This window comes from Schistocerca nitens, chromosome 9 (assembly GCF_023898315.1).
Source record: "Schistocerca nitens isolate TAMUIC-IGC-003100 chromosome 9, iqSchNite1.1, whole genome shotgun sequence".
Taxonomy (NCBI): Eukaryota; Metazoa; Arthropoda; class Insecta; order Orthoptera; family Acrididae; genus Schistocerca; species Schistocerca nitens.
The window spans coordinates 125609753-125629267 of NC_064622.1; the positions used below are offsets into that span (position 1 = coordinate 125609753).

Sequence of the window (19515 nt, forward strand, 5' to 3'; positions counted from 1 at the left end):
TATATATATATATATGGAGCACTTCCTTTCACGCCGATCACCTGCCACCCTACCTAAAACCTCTTTCCTCATTACCTTAGCCAGCTTCATCCTGACCCACAACTTCTTCACTTTTGAAGACCAGACATACCAACAATTAAAGAGAACAGCCATGGATACCAGGATGGCCCCTTCGTACGCCAACCTTGGTACAGATTTATTGATCACATCTTCATGATCTGGACTCACAGTGAAGAAGAACTCCAGAATTTCCTCTCCAACCTCAACTCCTTTGGTTCCATCAGATTCACCTGGTCCTACTCCAAATCCCATGCCACTTTCCTTGATGTTGACCTCCACCTGTCCAATGGCCAGCTTCACACGTCCGTCCACATCAAACTCACCAACAAGCAACAGTACCTCCATTACGACAGCTGCCACCCATTCCACATCAAACGGTCCCTTCCCTACAGCCTAGGTCTTCGTGGCAAACGAATCTGCTCCAGTCCGGAATCCCTGAAGCATTGCACCAACAACCTGACAACAGCTTTCGCATCTCGCAACTACCCTCCTGACCTGGTACAGAAGCAAATAACCAGAGCCACTTCCTCATCCTCTCAAACCCAGAACCTCCCACAGAAGAACCACAAAAGTGCCCCACTTGTGACAGGATACTTTCCGGGACTGGATCAGATTCTGAATGTGGCTCTCCAGCAGGGATATGACTTCCTCAAATCCTGCCCTGAAATGAGATCCATCCTTCGTGAAATCCTCCCCACTCCACCAAGGGTGTCTTTCCGCCGTCCACCTAACCTTCGTAACCTCTTAGTTCATCCCTATGAAATCCCCAAACCACCTACCCTACCCTCTGGCTCCTACCCTTGTAACCGCCCCCGGTGTAAAACCTGTCCCATGCACCCTCCCACCACCACCTACTCCAGTCCTGTTACCCAGAAGGTGTACACGATCAAAGGCAGAGCCATGTGTGAAAGCACCCACGTGATTTACCAACTGACCTGCCTACACTGCGACGCATTCTATGTGGGAATGACCAACAACAAACTGTCCATTCGCATGAATGGACACAGGCAGACAGTGTTTGTTGGTAATGAGGATCACCCTGTGGCTAAACATGCCTTGGTGCACGGCCAGCACATCTTGGCACAGTGTTACACCGTCCGGGTGATCTGGATACTTCCCACTAACACCAACCTATCCGAACTCCAGAGATGGGAACTTGCTCTTCAATATATCTTCTCTTCCCATTACCCACCAGGCCTCAATCTCTGCTAATTTCAAGTTGCCGCCACTAATACCTCACCTGTCATTCAACAACATCTTTGCCTCTGCACTTCTGCCTCGACTGACATCTCTGCCCAAACTCTTTGTCTTTAAATATGTCTGCTTGTGTCTGTATATGTGTGGATGGATATGTGTGTGTGTGCGAGTGTATACCCGTCCTTTTTTCCCCCTAAGGTAAGTCTTTCCGCTCCCGGGATTGGAATGACTCCTTACCCTCTCCCTTAAAACCCACATCCTTTTGTCTTTCCCTCTCCTTCCCTCTTTCCTGATGAGGCAACAGTTTGTTGCGAAAGCTTGAATTTTGTGTGTTTGTTTGTGTTAGTTTGTGTGTCTATCGACCTGCCAGCACTTCGTTTGGTAAGTCACATCATATATATATATATATATATAACAGAGGGAAACATTCCACGTGGAAAAAAAACCCACTTCCTTTCATATTTCCCTCTGACGAAGCAACCGTTTGTTGCGAAAGCTAGAATTTTGTGTGTATGTTTGTGTTTGTTTGTGTGTCTATCGACCTGCCAGCGCTTTTGTTTGGTAAGTCTCATCACTTTCTTTCTTTTTATAGCGCTGGCAGGTCGATAGACACACAAACACACACACAAAATTCAAGCTTTCGCAACAAACTGTTGCCTCATCAGGAAAGAGGGAAGGAGAGGGAAAGACGAGAGGATGTGGGTTTTAAGGGAGAGGGTAAGGAGTCATTCCAATCCCGGCAGCAGAAAGACTTACCTTAGGGGAAAAAAAGGACGGGTATACACTCGCGCGCACACACACACATATCCATCCACCCATATACACACACAAGCAGACATATTTAAAGACAAAGTCCCTCCGCTCTGAATTTTTGTAGCTGTTTTCCCCTGGGCTTGGTTGTGCTACCGGTTTTCAGACCCACATTACTATGAAAGTGTCCACTGGCTCTCATTTTCTTTTTTCCGGACACACCTGGTGCCTATCACATTGCATGACTATGTGAAGGCCACATTAGACCATTTAAAGTCACTCGATGTCATTTGGCCTATTTTTTCCGGTGAATGGGCTATGCCACTGGTCATAATTAAGAAGCCAATGCGTAAGCTTCGTGTCTGCGGTGACTTCAGTTTCACAATTACTGCACAGTGTGTGATAGACCCCTTGCCCTGCCCTGATGAGTTGCTTGCTGAATTATCAGGCATCCAGTACTTTTGCGAGATTGACTTGTTGGGAGAGTAACTCCAGCTCCCCTTGGATGAGGCTACTAGGTGTCTTCTTGTTGTCAATACACGTTTCGGCTTATACCAATATTAACACTTGCCTTTTGGGATCACTAGCGTGTCCACAATTTTTCGGCATTTTTTACACAACTGGCAGCCTCTGCGCCCCGCTGCATCAATTAGCTCGATGATATCATTGTTTCAGGTTTTTCCAATGAAGAGCACCTTAGCAATCTCTGATCATTGTTTTCTGTTTTGCACTCTGCATGTCTCAAGTGCAATCTTGCCAAATCTCAATTTTTTCAGCTGTTGGTTGAGTACCTGAGTTTTGAGGTTTTTCTCACAGGGGGTCAAGCCGTTGCGTCACAATGTTGACGCAGTTGTGGCTTGGCCATGGCCGACCCTTATTAAGAAACTGCAGGTGTTTCTAGGTAAATTTGTGTACTACTATAAGTTTTTACCAGACAAAACCACAGTTGCTCAGCCCCTGCATGCATTTTTGCATAAAAATGCAGCCTTTTTTTCTGGTCCCCAGCTTGTGACTGAGGGTTCGCGTTGCTTAAATCGAAGCTTCAATCTGCCCCATGTCTGGCCACTTTTCAGCTAGGTCATCTCATGTTGGCTACAGCTGCCTCTCAGTACAGTCTTGGTGAGGTACTGGTGCACAAATACGTGGATGGCTCTGAACAACCCAATGCTTACGCTTCTAAGACTTAACTCCCACTCAGCAGCAGCAGTCTCAAATTGAAAAGGAGGCTTTAGCGAATGTGTTCACTCTCAAGAAATATCACTTCTTATTGTGTGGTTCTAAGTTCCATTTAATCATGAATCACAGCTGTTGGTTGCTCTTTTCAATCCTTCGACTTCTGTGGTGGACAAGGCAGCCCGTTGTTTGCAGCAGTGGACTCTCTTCCTCTCCCATTATCATATCCATTGCTAGCCTTATATCACCTTCTGATCGGGCCAGGCCTGGTGATCGATCAGACTTTGTTTCTGTTTAGATATTGAGAACCAGAACACAGTCGATTTTTTTCCCATCACTAGTGCCAGGATATCATTGCCCATTGCTACGGATCCTGTACTTAGTTGGGTCCTCTCTTTTGTGCAGCACGGATGGCCATAAAACCCCATGGGCCGTGCCTCAGATCCCATGCATAATTACTTCTTCCTACAGCACCACCTTTCTGTGTTTGACAGTTTTCTTTTGTTAGCTGCGGAGGATGCTGCTCCTTGAGTTATGATTCCTCCTTGCTTATGCCATAATGTGCTGTGGCTTCTGCATGTTGGTCATTGGGGGATCTCTCACACCAAAGCTTTGTCCTGCCAGCATGTGTATCGGCCAGGCATAGATGGGCAGATTGAGTGGCTTATTGCCACTTGCACTCATTGTGTTACCAACAGGCAGCTCTGTGTGCATCTTTCTCCCTGGCTGGTGCTACAGCACCCATGGGAGCGTCTAAGAGTTGATTTTGCAGGGTCCTTCCTAAATCAGTTTTGGCTCATTGTAGTGGATGCCTTTTCCTAGTTTGCCGACATGGTGTGTTGTCTGTCCACATCTGCTGTGGCCACTGTTTCAGCCCTGTCTAAGAATTTTGCAGTTGAGGGAATTCCATATACCGTGGTTATCAATAACGACCCCCAGTTTGTTTCTCAAGAATTTACATCTTTCAATCAGGCTAGTGGTGTTCACCATCTCACAGTTCCACCATTTCTTCCTCAATCTAATGGTGAAGCCGGAAGTTTGGTTCAGACATTTAAAACTCAGATGCATAAGTATGTATCCAAAAGGTGCTCTGAAATTGGTTTAGACCGTTTTTTTGAGTTCGTACCATTTCACTCTGGTGGACGACAGGAGTCTGGCAGAACTGCAACATGGATGCCAACCACTGACTCTCCTTCACCTGCTGGATCCAACACCGGCATTGCCAGCTCAGTGACGGTTCCAACTGGCTGCACCTGTCTGGGCTTGTGATTTCGGCCGCCGCCCAAACTGGGTTCCTGCCGTCATCAAGATTTGTGGGGGCAGGTGCCTGTGTGTATTCTGCACTCCTGATGGGCGGATGTCCCGTCACTTTGAACAGCTGCCAGCTGCAGCCACGTACAGTGGGGTCTGTTCCTGAGGACCCACTGCCTCCCCCGCCACCATCAGTGCTGCCTGTTCCTGTGTCACCAATGGTCTGGTTCACGCCACAGTGTGGGTCGCTGCCTGGTGGCTTGCTCTCTGTGGTCTCTGCTTGTGTCCCCAGTTCTTGACTGCAGTCACTAATGCAAGCTCCACTTCACTTGAAGCTGCAGCTGCTGCCACCTCCTTTCGTGGGTTATCTGTGGTCACCATCTCCGACGCCCCCGCTGACACATGCAGCACTGCTTGCTGACCACGACGAGGGTATTGCTATCAAGACGCTGTACACAGCCCTGCCCTATGGTCTTTCACGAATCAGAGGGTGCCTGCCCACCACATGCTGCAGTAGCCGCCATTGTCAGGCGATGAAATGGATATCAGCACTGTCTTTGGTGTTTTCGGTGACTAGTAGTCTCAGTGCCTTGTGAGATCAATGATTTTCCTTTTTTTTCTGACAATACCAGTGTTTTTTCTCAGTACCCTCAATTTTTTTGGTACCCTGCATTTTTCTGTGCCTGATGTTTTTATATGTGTATGTATGTGGTTTTCCCACCCCCTAGAAGGGAGGAATGATGTACCTTCACTCGTGACGTGCGCAATTTCAGAGACCACGCATCCGTACAGTTCACAGGCCTGCTTAAAGAGGCCACCTGGGTTGGCCCCCTGCCGTGCTCTGGTGAGGCACCATGGAATCAGTGTTATTCAAGTGGTTGCCAATCAGTGCTTGGCCTATTTAGTAACCTGTATTACTTTTTTCCATTCAATTTGTTCAGTGCTATGTGCAACCTGTACTTCATTGTATCTTACGTTGGCTCCAGAAAGTACTATGTTCCATAAATTGTGTTTGCTAAAAACCCCATGTTTAAATTATTTACTCATATTCTTACTTTTACATGCTACAGATCACTTAGAGAAACTGTAAAATGAAAAGAAAAGTAGAATTCATCTGTAATCATTAATATTCATGTTGTTACAGAGCCTGATGTACTCCAAGTTACTGCTCGATACACAGTTGGCAGCGAACCGAGAGATATATTTTTCTTTCGTGAAGGCACAACTGTATTCTGGAATGTTTCAGAATTAGAGTGCACAAATGTTTTGTCATTTGTGAAGCCATATGAAGAGAACAGTTATGATGAAAGATTAGTTAATCAGGAAAGTGAACTGATGGAATACACTTACATTGATGTAGGGTATGTAGTCTGTCATAATACTAAATTATAGTTGCAAGAATAATAGGAATGTTGCTCTAGCCCTAGTGTCTCCATTGCCGTACATGCAGTATCACGCAAACACCTAATTTTGTATTTTACACATGTGTAGCAAGTAATATCGATATGGGGATGCAGGTGACAAAAACTGATGTCCCCTTCATTAGAGTAATTGAAGAGAAAGTAAATATCTTAAATTACACATGTTTATCATCACTGCAATGATATGTTTAATTATGTAATTGAAAATTGATTTGTAACTACTAAATATAAAAACAGGATGAACTAAGGCATCACCCCTTCGAAAGACATATGATATTCTGCCTCTGCCTTAAGTAACAATAATTTCTACCATGTACGAGGGCTTTCCAGAAAGTAACAGATGTTTTAAAATTAAAAAAAAATATGGAAAAATCAAATTTTATTATATAGATTTTAAAGGTTTACTTAAACTATTTTTCTACATAATCACCATTCAAATTTGAGGCACTTATCGTACCATGGCACAAGTTTCTCAGTACTGTCTCTGTAGATATCTGCCGCCTGTGATTGCAACCACTGGTTTATACCAGCATACAATTGGCCGTCAGTATCAAAGCATCACTGGCACCAAATCCAGATTGTATGGTGGATGAGAAAACACCTCTCACCCAAAACCCCGTAGGAGCTCTTGAGTACAATTGGCCATGTGTGGTAGTGTATTGTCGTGAAAAAAACCAAACTTGCGCTAAGTGTTCCCAGATGCTTGTTTTGCATCACCCATCTTAGCTTTGTCAGTGTTTGACAATAGTTCTCTAATTTAGCTGTTGTGCCATGCTCAAAGAAATCAACAAGAATCACTCACTTAGAGTCACCAAGTCCCAAAACGCAGCAGCCATGATCTTTCTTGCTGGCAGGGTTTGCAAATGCTTGGTGTTTTGGGAGAATTTGTGTGTCCCCAGTTCATTGACTATCTTTTTGTTTCACAATTGACATGCTACACCCAAGTCTCATTCCCAGGTACGATACAATCAATAACTTTGTGACCATGTTTCTTGTAATCTTCGAGGAAGGTCAGTACTGCTGTCAGTCTGATTTTTTTTTTATGATTTTGGAAATCCACCTAACAGAAAATTTTGGTAACCAAACTTCTCCACCACAGTTTCATGTATCAAATTCTACAAAATTTGGGGAAAATGTTTTGAAAGTTACATAATTGTGAAACGATGATGTTCATGATTTTTGTCGTTTATTTTCATCACCAGTTCATCAGTCACAAGGCTACGTCTACCATTGAGGTCCTCATTGTTAATATTGTCACGTAGAAGGTGGTGTAATTAGATGAATGATGAACACTTACTTCACTTAATGGAGGTTTATTCAGCACTTGCACATATAAGCGCGCGGAGCGAACTGCCTCCAGCCAGATCACATACAATATATATACAGCTGCAGAACATTCCAGTACAATGATTCTTGACATTGTGGATACTTCTAGAATGTACTCGAAGCAAATGTAGAAATTAAAATTGTACAGTCCAGGTGAGTTTTGAACTCACGACCCTTCATGCAACAGTTTATTATCATAGCCACTACACCACGATGCTACTCGGATTCTTCTGCTACATTTCTCCCTCCTTAAGAGAACAGCGTCTCAGTGTTACATCCTCCTAGTCTGGAAACAAGTCATTGGTCCTGCGTACTCCGACTCCTGGTGACTGATTCTCGCCCTGGCGGTGATTTTCTTAGAACTTCTTTGGCCATGACACTCTTCATCACCTTTCCGCTTGTTGCCTGTCGCTGGAGCTTTGAATTTACCCTGGGTTGCAGGATCCTTATAGGGCTTCATTCGAAGGATGTGGACCGTATCTCTGACCTTTCGTCGTCTTGTGTCGGGTTTGAAATCTTCAACTTCATAAGTAACATCAGACAACTATCTTACAACTTTATAAGATCCAAAGTAGTGCCTGAGGAGCTTCTCAGAGAGACCAACCTCCCAAACAGGAGTGAAGATCCAGACAAGGTCACCAGGCTGGTAGACAACAGGGCGGTGGCTCGCGTCATACCTTCAGTGATCGTTTTCTTGAGCCTTCAGCATGCAGAGTCTAGCTAACTGCTGAGCTTCCTCAGCTCTGGGTAACACCTGGCTGATTTAGACGTCATCAGGATGTAACAGAAACACAGTGTCCATTGTCGTATTCCCTTCACACCCATGTGCCAGGAAAAATGGCGTAAATCCTGTGGTGTCTTGTTTGGCACTGTTGTAGGCAAACGTCACGAAAGGTAGCACCTCATCACTGTTGCTCTGCTCAACACTGACGAACATTGATAGCATGTCAGCCAAAGTCTTATTAAGGCATTCAGTAAGCCTGTTAGTTTGTGGATAGCAGGCAGTCGTCATGTGATGAGTAATGTTGCACCGATGGTTTATCTCTGTCACAAGGTTCAATTGAAAAACTTTCCCTCGATCTGTAATTAATGACCTTGGGGCACCGTGTTTTAATAAAATGTCTTCCACAATGAATTTGGCTACCTCGAGTGCTTCAGCTGTCTTCATGGCTTTTGTAATGGCATAGGGTGTCAGATAATCATTGCAAACAATAATCCATCTATTGCCGCTAGCAGACGTTGGAAATCGTCCGAGGAGGTCAATCCCAACATGCTGGAAAGACGTTTTGGCTGGTGGAATTAATATGATTCGGCCAGGTGGTTTCTAAGGAACTGTCTTTCTCCTCTGGCACTCTCGACAGTGTGACACATAGTGATGGACACTCCTAAATAAACCTGGCCAGAAAAATCTCTTGTGGATTCTATCGTATGTCTTAATAAATCCTAAATGTCCGGCCTCAGGTGTGTCATGGAATTTGTGTAGAACATCTAAGCGCATGTGTTCAGGAATCACTTATAGCCACCTCTTTCCAAATGGATCAAAGTTTTTGTTGCTAAGTAATCCATTAACTACCTTAAATTGTCCTTTCACATCCTCTGACCGATTTAAGGCAAGCATCATTTGAGATAGCTTGGCATCCTTCTGCTCAGCAGAGAGATCCTGGAGTGCAGCGAGACAGTCACTGTCTTCATCAAAGTCTTGATGGTCTTGCACAGGGTTTCTTGAGAGACATTCGGCATCTTGGCGTTTTCTTCCACTTTTGTAAACTATGGTAATGTCATACTCTTGAAGATGTAGTGCCCACCTGGCAAATCGTCCTGTTGGATCATTAAGATCTGTCAACCAACAAAGTGAATGATGGTCTGTAACAACTGTGAATGACCTTCCATAGAGATACTGTCAAAACTTGCACATGGCCCAGACCACAGCAAGACATTCTCTTTCTGTAGTTGAGTAGTTTCTCTCGGCTTTTGTAAGTTTCCTAGAAGCATAGGCTATAACCTTCTCTTTTCCATCCGAAATTTTCACCAGAACAGCACCGATCCCATACCCGCTGGCATCTGTGTGTAGTTCTGTAGATGCTCTCACATCATACAGACCAAGTACAGGGTCAATTGTCAGAGCTTTTTGCAGCACATTGAAAGAATCTTGTTGAGCACCACCCCAGATAAATTTGGCATCAGATTTCAACAACTCTTGGAGTGGCCTGGCTTTGATACAAAAGTCTTTGATAAAACGACAGTAATAAGAACATAATCCGAGGAAACTTCTCACATCTCAAATACTTTTAGGAATAGTAAATTATGTTATAGGTCTCATCTTTTCTGGGTCTGGCCGCACACCTTCATTTGACACAAGGTGTCCAAGTATTTTGATTTCATTTACTCCAAAGAAACACTTTCTTGGATTAAGTTTCAGTCCGCCTTGTTGGAGACACTTAAGAACGGCCCTCAGTCTTTTTATGTGTTTATCAAATGTCTCTGAGAACACTATAAAGCCATCTAAATAACAAAGACACATCGTCCACCTCAGGTGCCTTAGAAGATTATCCATCATCTGTTCAAAAGTTGCTGGTGCGTTACACAAACCAAACGGATTTGCCTTAAACTCATACAGGCCTTCAGGTGTGATGAATGCAGTTTTCTCACAATCAGCCTCATCTACTTTGATTTGCCAGTATTCCGAGTACATGTCCATGGTTGAGAAAAACTTAGCCCCCTTCAGACAATCTAGTGTATCGTCAATTCGTGGAAGAGGGTAAACATCCTTTTTAGTTATCTTATTAAGCTTTCTGTAATCAACACAAAAGCGCCAACTGCCATCCTTCTTCCTGACGAGGACTACTGGTGGTGACCATGGGCTCTGATAAAGGCTGAATGATGTCATTCTTCATCATTTTCTCCACCTCGTCGCGAATTATTCGATGTTCCATTGCTGACACACGGTATGCTCTCTGGCTTATTGGTTGATGGTCTCCAGTGCTAATCCGGTGCTTCACCATCGATTTGTCTAATTTGCTCTTCACCTGTGGATTGAAGCATTCAGAGAACTCTTGAAGAATAGCAGGTAGTTTCTTCTGTTGTTCCTTAGTGAGATCTGGTGGTAGTCAAGCTAGAAGATCTCATCTCATAGGGGTAGCGCTAATTTCGCCCACGGACTCGGCATGCGAGGTTTCTGTGGTGCTCAGCTGTTCTTCATTTAACGGCTCAGCGTTTGCTACGCACATGCATCTTGGAAGGGTCTGCGGTTCTCAGCAACAGTTAACTATCCACAATTCACCAAATCCATTCTTAAACGAGACTACAGAGGTTGGGACAACCAAGTTATTCTTCAGTGGTATGCTTCTCTTACATCCCTGTACAAGATCCATGGGTTGATGCATGGCATGACATGTGACAGTTACCTTTCTAGTGCTGACTGCAGGAATGATCACTTCATCCAGCACACATAGTCTCCACACACTCGGATGCGCATCTTCCTGTCCACAGTATCTCATCTCGTCTAGCATAATCTTTGAGTGACCACAATCTATAATTACCTGAGAAGCTTTCAAAAAGTCCCATCCGAGAATGACGTCATGACTACACTCTTGTAAGACAATGAATTCTAAGGGTTGTGTATGGCCACTTATACCCACAGGAATGACACATCTTCCTGTAGGTTTTACATATTTTCCATTAGCCACCTTCAGCAGAGATGTTTTGTTGTCGACAAATACAGTTTTCTGCAGCTGACAATGGTACTTCTCCAAAATGACTGAATATGATGCTCTAGAGTTCACAAGAGCTTGGGCTGGTCGGCCATCCATGAGGATATTGACGCCGTTTCCTATCATTTATGTAGTGATTGACGGACGGCGGAGGATTTTTCTCTTCGACGGCCTCACCTCCAAGGAAGGTCACACCCTTTAGTTTTCCAGGTTGCGGCAGCTAGGTGATCGGCTGGAGCTTCTAAACGGCGATGAAGACCTTGATTGGCATGTTGGGGTGCATACTCTCCAGCGGTTAGCTTGTGGCGATGGTGACCTACGTCGTCCTGCACCCATATTTTCCTGTTCATCTTCGTTGTTCCAGAGTTGGCATCGGTTAAGATCGGTCTGCTGTCTTCTGGTGCGGGCATCATCAAATATCCGCCGCCTTTATCGACAATAGCGCACCACATGTCCCGGTCATCCGCAGTCGAAACATACTGGTTGGTTATCATGGGTCCTCCAGACGTCAGCCTTCTTTGGTGCCCAAACAGGTTCCTCATGCAGCATTGTAGGAACGTAACTCCACCTGGGTCTCGAATTTTTCACCGTTTCACCTCTTGAGGTGTCTCGGTTTTTTGCGTGTAGTGCAATCCAAGTGCCTTCTGAACTTCCTGTCTCACTATCTGATGAACACTTGTGAAATCACTTGCTTTCTCCATCACAGACATCGATATGACGTTTGGAAGCTGTTCAAACTTCTTGCATATAATTCTTTTTTGATGAATTTTCTCGATATACTAGCACCATTTTATGAAGTCGTTTGCTGTCGAAACCTCCTTCAGGAGTAGGGCTTGATACATGTTCTCATCAACACCCTTCATGAGATGTGCAACCTTACCTTCCTCCTTATTCTAGGATACACTATTTTACAAAGTTTCAAGATGTCTTGAATGTAGGCTGCTGTAGTTTCTCCTGGACAGTGTGCCTTGCACTTTAGTTTATCTTCAGCCTTGCACTTCTCTCGTTGTGTGTCACCGAAATACTTGCGCAGTTCCACCTGGAATACTTCCCGGCTTGTGAACTTCTCCTCGTTGTTCTCATACCATTGCTTGGCAGTGCCCTTCAAGTAGAAAAATACGTTACCCAAACACATGGTGTCATCCCATTTGTTAAATTTGGATATGCGCTCATATACCTTCAGCCACCTGATGAGATCTTGACCATCATCACCAGAGAACCTGGAAGGATGTCTCACGTGGTGGCATGTAGTTGCTGTCATCGTAACGTCCTCTTCTTCTTCTGTCTCCAATAGATTGCGATCTGTTGAATATGGCTCAAACTCGGGTTTCTCTCCACGTAAACGTCGGCTTTGTCGTGGCCTGATGGGAGCCACTGTGTCATTGATAATGTGCGCTATCACAAGTTCCAATACCTGGTGCATCCACCAGAATAGTGTCACGTAGAAGAAGGTGTAATTAGATGAATGACGAACACTAACTTCACTTAACAAAGGTTTATTCAGCACTCGCACATACAAGAGAGCGAAGTGAACTGCCTCCGGCCAGAACACATACAGTATATGTACAGCTTCAGAACTTTCCAGTACAATGACTCTTGACATTTGTGGATACTTCTAGAATGTACTTGAACTGAATGTAGAAATTAAAATTGTACAGTCCAGGTGAGTTTTGATCTCATGACCCAATAGTTTATCATAATAGCCACTATACTATGGTGCTACTCGGATTCTTCTGCAACAATATTGGTACTGTCATTTTTAACATCAATGCATCAGTGCTACATTCTGCTTTTAATCATTATTCCTTTTCCATACATATCACAAAGGTTGTGATAAATTTCAATTGGTTTGTAGTTTCTTGCCAACAGAAAACTAATCACAGAACACACCTCACAAATGGTGGGATTTTCTATTGTAGTACACATTTTAACAGGTCACAGAAAGCAAAGTAGCAGACACACAGACCACATGTTGCCACTGCTGGAAGCATACTGAGTGTAGGAATGTTATAGCAGCTGTAGTACCACTCACCAACACTATAGACCAATACGTCTGTTACTTTCTGGATAATCCTCGCATATGTCAATCACACATCTTGAGAAGGACCCACCTTGCTTACTTCATGTGACTGCCACTGATGCTCAGCACTTGATTAGTCAGTCTAAGAAGTACCATCACTGGTTTTTTGAAATGATAGTAGTAGGATTCAATGAAAACTCTATACGATGTAGGTGAACAGCATTGTAGCAACATCAGTGTTTTCAGAAAGCCTTGATATGCAGAACAATGGTTACGTGGGCTCTAGCATTCGTACTACATATCAGTGTTGCCAGTATGAAGTCTGAACACCAGTAAAAACTATTGTCATCAATAATGAGATTCTTTCTGCAATACCTGGTTAGTCACAGAAAGGTGCTGGGCTGTTAGTTATTGCGGCTGTTAGGTGGATACTAGAAATTTTAAGGAAAATCTAACACTGAAGTGAAAGAAATCTAAAATATGTTCACCATGTGAGACCAGAGCTCCTCCCAGAGGATCCAGTGTTCAAACAACCAGGAATGCAGCAGCCAGGTGAAGTCGACGACAACCACCAATATTTTGACAGGTGCACATCTTGTAATTTTCAAGGCAAAACTGCAGCAAGGAAATGTTGTTCAAGGGAATTAGAATCATGGTTTGCAGTGCAATTGCAGAAATATAACACTCTCTCTCTCTCTCTCTCTCTCTCTCTCTCTCTCTCTCTCTCTCTCTAGGGGGTTCCAAATTCTATCACCTTTGGTCTTATGTAGGAAGCATTTGTAACAGGATTTCTCGTATTTTGCAGAAATATGATGTGAAATGTGTTTTTCAACCAATATCTATGATAAGGGTTCTTTTAGGTTTTAGGTTCCTTAAGGGGACATTGAATGTCCTATGCCGCCAATGTTAAATTATCGAATTTTGCGACCCATTATCTTGGAAACGTTTTAAGACACCTACTTACAATTTTCCATAATTATTGAATGCACCTTTCTAGATAAACTGAACTAGAATTATTACTAAAATTTTATTGTGGGACATGTTATCTTCCCTCTTCTTTTTTTCTCAGACACTTAATTTTTTGACAGAATTTTGTAAATAAATGAACATCAAAACAAAACAACTCAGGATATTTTAGTTATTCTAGTTCCATATGTGTTGAATCTCACACTTTGCATGCTGTGAAAATTTCATGTCTCTACCATCTGTACTGTTTTAGAGAATGGGTCATTTATTGCAAAAAATGTGGTTCAGAGATATTGAGGTTTAAACCTTTATTACAAATTCTTATACAGACTTTCATTTCTGCGTCTTTTATGCTCTAGAATTGCCCTGGCCCATAGTCTGTCTCTTCTTCAGTGTTGCGACAGCCCAGTGCTTGTCTCCCCTTTTTCTTTCTTGCTTCTTTTGTCATTTGTTGATCAGCTAACTCTGCTTCACGTACAAGAAGCTCATCCAGTTCACACAGTCCTTTAGCTGTGTCCTGTCCAGATCTTACCCCTAACTTCTCCAGAACCTTAAGTCTGTCATAGTTCCCACCATTAAAAGTTATTACAGCACCAGACACTGCTAACTTTAGAGTCATAAGGCCAACAAATACAATTTTAGGCACACAGCACCACACAACATTATTGAAGGACCCTTTCACATTCGGTCTTCCCATGTAAACATTTATTTAGTACCTCAGGATTTGCCCTATCTCTTTAAATAGGTTTGATTGCCTCCATTACTGCCAAAGTAAAAGAATGTTAATGTGTAAATTCATGCAGGGTGCCAGAAAATTCAGGTTGCCTATATTTACACCAAGTGTTTGGTGGAAGTGGACACAAAGCATGACATGGCTTTTCATTGGTTGATACTCGATGAAAGAAAGTGCTCCACACAGCTGTTTTCATCTTCTCTAAATTGTCACAGTTATCTCTAATGGCCTTCCCATAATATTCCTGTAAGTCATCAATTACTTTGTCTGTTAGTCTTCCAGCACATTTTATTGTCTTGCCATCAGACAGTTTTGTGTTCACCAGCTTGGTTTTTAGGTTACGCAGCCATGTTCCCATCCTTTTCTTGACATGCCCTAAGCACTCAAGTTTTGTATAGGAACATCATATGGCTTACTGTTTTGTATTGCAATGAAAGCCTTGCTGTCTCCATCACCTAAGTAATTCACATATCTGACACCTCTCTCCTTCTGCGAATGCTGGAAAATTCTAACTGCTCCTTTTGTCTCCATTCCTCCACTTGTGCCATCATAATTTTTTATACACTGCTGTTTATGAAGTAATCTGTTCTTCTGGTTCACTGTGAACCTTGGCAGTACTTACTGAGGACTTCAAAATCCAAAACTTTTCCAGTGTCAATACTTATTGCAGATGTAAAACCATTTTTAGAACTAAACCCATGCTTTTGCCAAGATCTGTCCTCAGCAGTGCTGATGTCTGTGTCACCCTCATTTTGTTCAACAGCTTCTGATGTAGCAGCAACCATTGATTCTTCAGCCATATCATTTACATAGTCCCCAATTGCTGTTACATATTTCGTATACCTAGAATGTGGTTTTGGAAAATTCAGCACATTGCAGAAAACATTACCAGCCCTTGGACCTTTAGCAGTGCATCTAAGGTCATAGAACAGTCTCACATTAGTTTCATACAATTCATTACCTGAACACTTTGATGAAGTATGAAATGCTTTTCCATTTTTGATCATCTGACATTTAATAATTAATTTATACACAACACCTATTCTAGCTCCAATATCCTCATAAAGCTTAACTTCACCACCACAGAGACAGCAAGAGACAGTTTCAGAAAGAACTTGTGCAAGGGTTAGCAGATCAATAATGGTGCTGTCCATAATGTCATTACTTTTACCACTGTCACCCATTTCTAAAGTTACTTTCCTCTTCGATGCACTAGGGGGCGTGGTCACTTCAGAAACATTATCATGGTTTCCTTCACTGCTAGCACACGTGGTTTCAAGTACTTCAGAAGAAAATGCAGGTCTCACATATCTGTTACCCGCAAATTTGCATTTCTTGAAGTTACTTTTGTGCTTAGTCATTTTATTTACGTATAAAAAGCAGTAGAAGTTAGCTTACTACAAAAATAGCCGATAATCACACTAATTTCAACAAAAACTAGTATCAGTAACAAAGGACTGATTTGTTTATTCATAATTCCAACTTCTGAGACATAGCAGTAGGCACAAAACAAAACAATTCACAGCCTTCTAGACTCTGTAGTTCCCAAAATATGACTGCTCAACAATGGCAGCATATGCTTAGCCGCGAAATTTGACAGTCACACGTCATCGTTCAAAGTATTACTTAAAGGTCTCACAGTTGTCTGATTTTAATATATTATATACCAAAATGTTCAGGAAAGTCCAAAGTACATTATGGAGTAGAAAACAGAAAATGTCAAATTTCAACGAATTTCACATACAATGTCCCCTTAAAGGATGATCTTGATTTGCGTTAGGTGGGTGTTTGTTGTATGCCTTGCATTTATGGCATGTCATATATTGTTCAGACTGTCAGGACTGCGGAGGACCATTGTATGTAGCATAAATGTCACATACACTTAAGACAGCTGAGCAAATCTGTAATTGCAGAGCCTCATCTTGGCACTGGTCATCCTATGGCATGTAACAACGCAGAGATTCTGACATGAACTTCCAGCTCTTGGGATAGTGTTATTAAGGAAGCAGTAGAAATTAAACAAGCAAATAACATTATAAATAGAGATGGATTTTTTCTTAAATTCTGCGTCAAAACATGCAATAATTCAAGGATTTGTAACCCTCTATCTCAGATTTTCACACAACTTTGCACATTTGTTTATACTTACAACATAGGAACTTGTGCAAAATCTTTTTGGTCTCAGACTACATTTTTATTTAATATCAAATTTCAAATGTAGTAATATTCTGATAAGTGGGCTGTGCAAGAATGTCAATGCAAAATAGTACTTATCTACATAAATGCCTGTAACTAAGGTGATTATGAAACTTTTGATTTGGAATTTTTTTCAGAAGTTAAGTAAGGTATTTAGTTAACAGATATCCCATTACTGAAGCAGTAAAGTTACAAAGAAAATTTGTAAAAAATATTAGTGTATGTCAATTTTCGATTTCAGAAAAACAGCTATGATGTGGAAAAATGCTTATATCAACATTTCTCCAACCTGCTGGGAATCTGATTTTGGTCTTAAATAATCCCCTAGATTGTAAGCTTTCTAATAAATTAAAAAATTTAATGGGCCTTCTTCTAATTGACCAACACATCAAAAATCAAAATACTTTTTGCTGTGATGGAAAAGGTTCATTTTAAGTTAAGTTGATCCACTCAGTGTCTCAGATGCAAGGGTATCAAATTAGCTTATTTAAGTATAACTAATTCTTGGCAGGCAAGTTAACTTCTTGCTGTAGCTGTGCCTTGAAAAGGACAGGGTGTGCGCCTGGTTGAATATAGGTAGTTGTCGATGATATCAACTGGCTGGATTCCCATAAGCTATTTGAACACTGTGTTCAATATATTTGCAGGACGAGTTTCACATCTCCAGTTTAGGTAATCCCATTAAAAATTTTCCTGTTTCAAGGGAGAAAAGAGGTTCAATTTCTCTGTGTAGCAACTTGATAATTGCCATTTTAGAATTGCTCTACCACTGCATCTGCAGTTTCACAATCTGTTCTTGGTACAGTCAATGCACAACATAGACAATTAGCTTGTCTTACTTCCAAGTCATAGGGATCAGTTGTACACCAGTGCTTTAAATCCCATTAATTTCCTAAAGTACTGATCTTTAGACCAGTATAATTGGTTTTTCAGGTTAGTTAAATAATTTACAAATAAATAAATAAAGAAAACTGCTACGTATTTTCATAACCATCTCAACGACTCACTTCCAGCTTCCAAACTAGAACTTCTGGCACCACTGTACAACGGATAACATAATGCCAACAGAGGAAGACATTAGAGAAAACATCAAAAACTTTAAAATGGTCAGTGGAGGAGATTCGCTAACAACAGAAGTAACTGAAATGGGCAGAGCTGAAGTTCTAATTGACCAACCACTACCGTCCACACTCCCAGAAGCAGTGTTTCAGTTTTGCCCCACCTCAACCTTTTTATCCCTTCCCACCCCATGCCTCCTCCTTACCCCACCACAGTTCCCATCAAGCACAGTTGCTGTCCACAGTCAGACCTCAGCAGCCAGAGATTGTTCATTTGTGTGAGGTGTGCTTTTGTGAATGTGTGCGGGTTTACTATATTGGAAGGCCATATGTCCCAAAGCTAAGATGTATAGCGGTATTTTCATTGCGTCCATCTGTAATTTAGCATCTTGTCCATAGGGTGAGTAGCAATCTGCCTTTTTCATAATATTGTTGATTTGAAGTCAATTATCTGTCAAAATATTTTGAGTACAAGGATAATTGCGATGTCTTTCATAGACTTCATAAAGTTTTTTGACTCAGTGAGCAGAGAGAGACTGGATGGGATTATTAGGGAATTTGGGGTCAAACCCAAATCCCAAATGGGTGAACATAATAAAATAGCCTTTTACAGACACAACATTCAAGGTGAAGTTCATGGGGGAACTGTCCCAGCCCTACAAAATCAAGACAGGTGTGAAACAAGGTGATGAGCTGTCACCACTATTATCCAGCTGTGTTTTAGAAAACATTGTAAAAATTTGGAAATCAGAACTTGAAAATAAGGAATGAGCATGACCATCTGAGGGGAAAAAATCAGAAGGAATTAGAGTCAGTTGCATTGAACTGTGTGATATGATATCCTTGGATAGTCCAGAGTAAGTGAACATCCAGGTCAACCACTTAGAAAGGGTTCCCCGCAGAATGGGGCTAAGGATCTATCAGTTGCAAAGACCAGATTGATGTGAATCACAAATATGGACCAAAGTTCCTTGAAATAGAGTGGATGGCCAAACAAAACATAGTAACAGTTTTAGAAACCAGGCCAGGGGAACATGGAACGGTTAGGCAAGGTTCAGGGAAAACATCTTTCACCCTTTAGTTTATACACCTTATTTAAACATGGCCTAAATTTTTCAACAAGAAAACATTGCCAGTGTTTTAAGAAATATAGTATAAATAAAATAAACACATACCATAAACTACAGACCAACCCAAGTGCTTAAGAAAGGTTCACAATTATCCGATTCGTAAATGAAGGGTATTAACAATTTAAGAGACATCCCCAACATATACTTTCAAGGCAAAAGCTGCCAATTATGTGTAATTGTTTTAAAATTTTAAAATCTCAGTAGTTCTAGGAAAATTCTTAAGGTATCAACAATTTAAGTAAAAAACACCATTTGAGAGACACCCCCAAGATACACCTTCAAGGCAAGCTTTCAATTATGCATAATTGCCTTACATAACTTGATTTTGTGAGCCATTTGCAGAGCCATTATCTCTCAGTAGTTGCAGATCCAGACATCCCACCGTGCCATACCGATGCTGTCTTCTGCAAGGCATGGCCCTCCCACGCCAACAAAACTAGAACACACTAAAGCATGTGTTAATGGTTGGGTCCATACCACTTGTCCAGAAGCAATTTAGGAGAATATAGGTCGGTGCAAAATAG

At 42.0% G+C, this 19515-nt stretch overlaps 1 protein-coding gene across 1 annotated transcript in view; it reads left to right on the top strand.

Annotated features, from left to right (window-relative positions):
• Positions 1-19515, top strand: part of LOC126202884 (required for meiotic nuclear division protein 1 homolog) — a 101616-nt gene that overhangs the window by 39457 nt on the left and 42644 nt on the right. The window contains exon 3 of the mRNA XM_049936943.1: positions 5576-5792. Within this exon, the coding sequence (XP_049792900.1) occupies positions 5576-5792 (217 nt within the window). The remainder of the gene's footprint in view (positions 1-5575; positions 5793-19515) is intronic.